General features: G+C 52.9%; 1 protein-coding gene across 1 annotated transcript in view; it reads left to right on the top strand.

Moving 5' to 3' along the window:
* Positions 1-5191: 5191 nt before the first annotated feature.
* CCDC6 (coiled-coil domain containing 6) overlaps positions 5192-6000 on the top strand; it is a 63869-nt gene continuing 63060 nt past the window's right edge. The window contains exon 1 of the mRNA XM_048856186.2: positions 5192-5500. Within this exon, the coding sequence (XP_048712143.2) occupies positions 5240-5500 (261 nt within the window). The 5' untranslated portion in view covers positions 5192-5239. The remainder of the gene's footprint in view (positions 5501-6000) is intronic.

The following is a 6000-nucleotide window of genomic DNA, read 5'->3' as shown; positions in this document are numbered from 1 at the left end:
CCAACTTAATCAACCCAGAAGCGCAAGTGACGATTCGACCCTTCAAGTCCAACTCTTTCGATTTGCCAACAGCCAAGTTGCCTGCCAAGTAGAAGGACTGGTCAGGAATATGGACTTTTGCAGTCTATGATGATTATCCCATTCCCATGCGGCTGTGGGAAGACTTGGCCAACCAGGTAAAGCTGGCCAAGAGGGTGGGAATGGTCACCTGCAGCCAGACTAAGCAAGCTTTCACACCTATCTCTGTTCCTGAGCCTTCCACCAGGGCCCCATCTGTGTTACCAGAGACCTAGATGGAGGTGGTGGAACCAGATCCCCTGCCAACGACTGCAACAGCCATAGTGGATCCAGTTCCAGAGACAGCCAAAGCCAGTCCCTGAACCAAAACTGGCAAAGCAACCAGCACCAGAACCATTGCCAGCACTGAGTCCAGTGCTTGCAACCCCATCTACAGCTCCAACACCGTCTACAGCTCCAACACCAGAGGGCACCACCGAGCCTCCACTGGCAGCAGGAGCAGATGACCCTACACAAGAGGCTCAGCCAGAGCCTGAAATACCCCATAGTGTACCAGCAGAGAGCGGTTCACCATCAACGGAAACAGCCCCATCACCTGCATCGCTTCCAGAGGGACCAAGCCCAGGTCTACAATCCAGTGAGGACCTGATGTCTCCAGCATCAAGGGAACAGTTCCAGGCTGAACAGGAAGCAGATGAAAGCCTCCAGAGAGCTTGGACGGAGGCACGGAGCAACCCACCACCTCTCAACTCTTCTAATCGATCCCGGTTTGTTTTAGAAAGAGGACTTTTATACAAGGAAACTCCTTCTGGTGGGCACCAGGAAAACTGGCATCCTCAGAGACAGTTGGTAGTTCCAACTAAGTACCGGGAAAAGCTCTTGAGCTTAGCCCATGATCATCCTAGTGGCCATGCTGTGGTGAACAGGACCAAAGACCGTTTGGGGAGGTCCTTCCACTGGGAGGGAATGGACAAGGATGTTTCTGCCTATGTCCGATCTTGTGAGATATGCCAAAGAGTGTAAAAACCCCAAGACCAGGTCAAAGCCCCTCTCTAGCCACTCCCCATCATTCAGATTCAATTTCAGCGAGTAGCTGTGGATATTCTGGGTCCTTTTCCGAAAAAGACACCCAGAGGAAAGCAGTACATACTGACTTTCATGGATTTTGCCACTTGATGGCTGAAAGCAGTAGCTCTAAGCAACACCAGGGCTAAAAGTATGTGCCAGGCACTAACAGACATTTTTGCCAGGGTAGGTTGGCCCTCCGACATCCTCACAGATGCAGAAACTAATTTCCTGGCAGGAACTCTGGAAACCCTTTGGGAAGCTCATGGGGTAAATCACGTGGTTGCCACCCCTTACCACCATCAAACAAATGGCATGGTGGAGAAGTTTAATGGAACTTTGGGGGCCATGATACGTAAATTCATAAATGAGCACTCCAATGATTGGGACCTAGTGTTGCAGCAGTTGTTTTTGCCTACAGAGCTGTACCACATCCCAGTTTTCAGAGTAACAGCCGTGTTACTTCGCAAAAAGAAAAGGAGTACTTGTGGCACCTTAGAGACTAACCAATTTATTTGAGCATAAGCTTTCGTGAGCTTCGTGAGCTGTAGCTCACGAAAGCTTGTGCTCAAATAAATTGGTTAGTCTCTAAGGTGCCACAAGTACTCCTTTTCTTTTTACATCCCAGTTTAGGGTTTTCCCCATTTGAACTTGTATATGGCCGTGAGGTTAAGGGGCCATTACAGTTGGTGAAGCAGCAATGGGAGGGGTTTACATCTTCTCTAGGAACTAACATTTTGGACTTTGTAACCAACCTACAAAACACCCTCTGAAGCTCTTTAGCCCTTGCTAAAGAAAACCTAAAGGATGCTCAAAAAGAGCAAAAAGCCTGGTATGATAAACATGTCAGAGAGCGGTACTTCAAAGTAGGGGACCAGGTCATGGTCTTAAAGGTGCTCCAGGCCCATAAAATGGAAGCGTCGTGGGAGGGGCCATTCACGGTCCAAGAGCTGTTAATTATCTCATAGCATTCCCCACCTCAAACCGAAAGCCTAAAGTGTACCATATTAATTCTTTAAAGCTCTTTTATTCCAGAGAATTAAAGGTTTGTCAGTTTACAGCCCCCGGGGGGGGGGGAGGGGTGTGTGTGTGTTCCTGAGTGGCATGAAGGTGTCTACTATGAAGGGAAAAGTGATGGTGGCATGGAAGAGGTGAACCTCTCCATGACCCTTGGGCGTATGCAGCGACAGCAGATCAAGGAGCTGTGCACTAGCTACGTGCCGATGTTCTCAGCCACCCCAGGACTGACTGAGTGGGCGTACCACTCCATTGACACAGGTAATGCTCACCCAATTAGAGCCCAACCTTACTGGGTGTCTCCTCAAGCTAAAATTGCTATAGAACGGGAGATCCAGGATATGCTACAGATGGGTATAATCCGCCCCTCTGGCAGTGCATGGGCATCTCCAGTGGTTCTAGTTCCCAAACCAGATGGGGAGATACATTTTTGCGTGGGCTACCGTAAGCTAAATGCTGTAACTTGCCCAGACAACTATCCAATGCCACGCACAGATGAACTATTGGAGAAACTGGGATGGGCCAAGTTCATCTCTACCTTGGACTTAACCAAGGGGTACTGGCAGGTACCACTAGATGAATCCGCCAAGGAAAGGTCAGCCTTCATCACACGTCGGGCTGTATGAATTTAATGTGCTCCCTTTCGGGCTGCAGAATGCACCCACCACCTTCCAAAAATTTGTAGATGGTCTCCTAGCGGGATTGGGAGAATATGCAGTTGCCTACCTTGACAATGTGGCCATATTTTTGGATTCCTGGGCAGAACACCTGGAACATTTACAAAAAGTCTTTGAGCGCGTAAGGAAGGCAGGACTAACTGTTAAGGCTAAGAAGTGTCAAATAGGCCTAAACAGACTTGGACACAAGGTGGGTCAAGGAACTATCAACCCCCTACAGGCCAAAGTGGATGCTATCCAAAAGTGGCCTGTCCCAAAGTCAAAGAAACAGGTCCAATCCTTCTTACGCTTGGCCGGATATTACAGGCGATTTGTACGGCAATACAGCCAAATCGCCGTCCCACTGACAGACCTAACCAAAGAGAAACAGCCAAATGCAGTTCAGTGGACTGAAGAGTGTCAGAAGGCCTTTAACCAGCTTAAAGCAACACTCACGTCTGACCATGTGCTAAGGGACCCAGACTTCGACAAACCGTTCCTACTAACCACAGATGCGTCCGAGCGTAGTGTGGGAGCAGTTTTAATGCAGGAAGGACCAAATCAAGAGTTCCATCCTGTCGTGTTTCTCAGCAAGAAGCTGTTTGAGAGGGAAAGCCACTGGTCAATCAGTGAAAAGGAAGGTTATGCCATTGTCTACGCTCTGGAAAACCTACGCCCATACATTTAGGGACAGCGTTTGCACCTGCAAACCGACCGTGCTGCGCTACAGTGGCTTCATACCACCAAGGCAAATAACAAAAAACTTATTCGGTGGAGTTTAGCTCTCCAAGATTTTGATTTTGACATACAACACATTTCAGGAGCTTCTAACAAAGTGGCTGATGCACTCTCCCGTGAAAGTTTCCCAGAATCAACTGGTCCACATCGTCCTGAAGATGCAGGAAATATTGTTAGTCTTTATGCAGTTAGTAGTTTATTTAGAGTTGCATGTGTTTTATTAACTCTGTTTTCCCCTAGAGCTCCAGGAAGAAATCACAGCCAGTGTTTCACCCTATCTGTGATTTGGGGGGGCGTGTCATAAATATAAAGGGAAAGGTAACCACCTTTCTGTATACAATGCTATAAAATCCCTCCTGGCCAGAGGCAACATCCTGTTACCTGTAAAGGGTTAAGAAGCTCAGCTAACCTGGCTGGCACCTGACCCAAAGGACCAATAAGGGGACAAGATACTTTCAAATCTTGAGAGGGGTGGGGGAAGGTTTTCGTGCATGCTATTTGTTTATGTGTTCTCTCTTGGGACTGAGAGAGGCCAGACAGAAATCCATCTTCTCCAACCCATCCTAATCCAAGTCTCCAATATTGCAACCAGTATAGGTAAGCCAGGCAAGGCAGATTAGTTTATCTTTTGTTTTATGTGAATTTTCCCTGTGTTAAGAGGGAGGTTTATTCCTGTTTTCTGTAACTTTAAGGTTTTGCCCAGAGCGGGACCTCTGTGTTTTGAATCTGAATACCTTGTAAAGTATTTTCCATTCTGATTTTACAGAGATGATTTTTACCTTTCTTTTTTTTTTTTTTAATAAAATCCTTGTTTTAAGAACCTGACTGATTTTTCCATTGTTCCAAGATCCAGGAGTTTGGGTCTTTAATGATTTTTGTAACCAGTTGGTTAGGATATTATTCTTAAGCCTCCCACGGGAAGGGTGTATGTAGGACTTGGGGGGGGGGGTATTTTGTGGGAAAGACGTCTCTATGAGGTCTCTTTCCCTGTTCTTTGTTTAAAACACTTGGTGGTGGCTGCATACTGTTCAAGGACCAGGCAAAGTTTGAACCTTAGGGAAGTTTTTAACCTAAGCTGGTAAAAATAAGCTTGGGGGGTCTTTCATGCGAGTCCCCACATCTGTACCCTAGAGTTCAGAGTGGGGAAAGAACCCTGACACCCTTTCCACTAAGGACGCGTGGGTCACCGAGCGAGCTGCCACCCGTGGGATACTGGGGGGGGGGGTGACTGGTGGAGAGGGTAGGGAGGGCGAGGGTGGAGGACGGTTTGCAGGGGCGGCTGCAGGAGTAGGGTGGGGGCAGAGGACACGCAGCAGCGAGGGGTGGCTGGGCAGGCTGCGGGGATGGGTTTCTGGGGGGTGGTTTAGAGAGAGAGAGGCTGCGAAGTGGGAGGGGGGGTCACAGCGCGGGGGATTCTGGTTGCCGTGACTGGCCGCCTGTGCAGAGGAAGGAGATGGGCGCCCTGGCAGGGGCGGGGCGCTCCCCGCTGCCCTGGCCGCGCAGCGTCGCTCCCCTGGCCGCGCAGCGTCGCTCCTGGGGGCGGCTGCAGTAGCGCCGGGCCGCGGGCAGTGTCGCTGTGGGCTGGCTGGCTGGCAGTGCAGCGGGCAGCTCCCCGCTTTCCCGGCGAGCGCGGCTCGGAGCCTGCGCCCTGCCGCCCGGCCCAGGCGGTTGCGTCTCGGCCGGCCCCGCCCCCGCCCCTCTTCCCTTCGCAGGCAGCGGCTGGGTGGGAGGCGGCGGCCGCGGCGATGGCGGACAGCGCCAGCGAGAGCGACACGGACGGCGCGGGAGGCAGCGGCGTGGCGCCGGCGGGCTGCGCGGCGGGCCCCGGCGCCGGCAAGGCGGGCGGCATCGTGATCTCGCCGTTCCGGCTGGAGGAGCTGACGAACCGGCTGGCCTCGCTGCAGCAGGAGAACAAGGTGCTGAAGATCGAGCTGGAGACCTACAAGCTGAAGTGCAAAGCGCTGCAGGAGGAGAACCGCGACCTGCGCAAGGCCAGCGTCACCATCGTGAGTGCCGGCTCGGCTCGGCGCGGGGCTGCGGCGCGGTGCGTTGGGCAGGGCCATGCCTGCCCCCGCCGGCCCGGGAGGGAGGCGCCCGGCTTCCAGGCGCCGCTGGGCCGGGCGGCTTTCCCGCGTCGCTTTGAAGGGGAGACCCGCCTGCTGGGGAGGGTCCCCACTTCTTGGGCGGCTTGCGGTGGGGTTGCTGGGTTCCCTCAGAGGCGAGCCCTGGGCACCCCCTCGCTCGGTGGCTGGCCTTGCCCGCCCTGCCAATGGCGCGGGGTCCTGAGGCGCTCTCCGCCGCGGAGGTGGGGGTGTAATTACCAGAAAGAAGGTGCTGGAGCAATGCACGAGCTGGTGACGGGAAAGCGACCCAGAGGCTCTGGGGTGGGAAGTCTCTGTGGGGAGAACTCCGTGACCTCGGAAACTCCCAGCGCTTTGCACTAGGAAGGGCTCTGCCTAGGAGCCGCGGGGGGGGGGGGGGTCGGGCACCGTGTCTGCGCCCCACT

Source organism: Caretta caretta, chromosome 7 (assembly GCF_965140235.1).
Source record: "Caretta caretta isolate rCarCar2 chromosome 7, rCarCar1.hap1, whole genome shotgun sequence".
In the NCBI taxonomy this organism is placed as follows: domain Eukaryota; kingdom Metazoa; phylum Chordata; order Testudines; family Cheloniidae; genus Caretta; species Caretta caretta.
The sequence above is the reverse complement of the archived record's forward strand: the minus strand, read 5'-3'. Positions and strand labels throughout refer to the sequence as shown.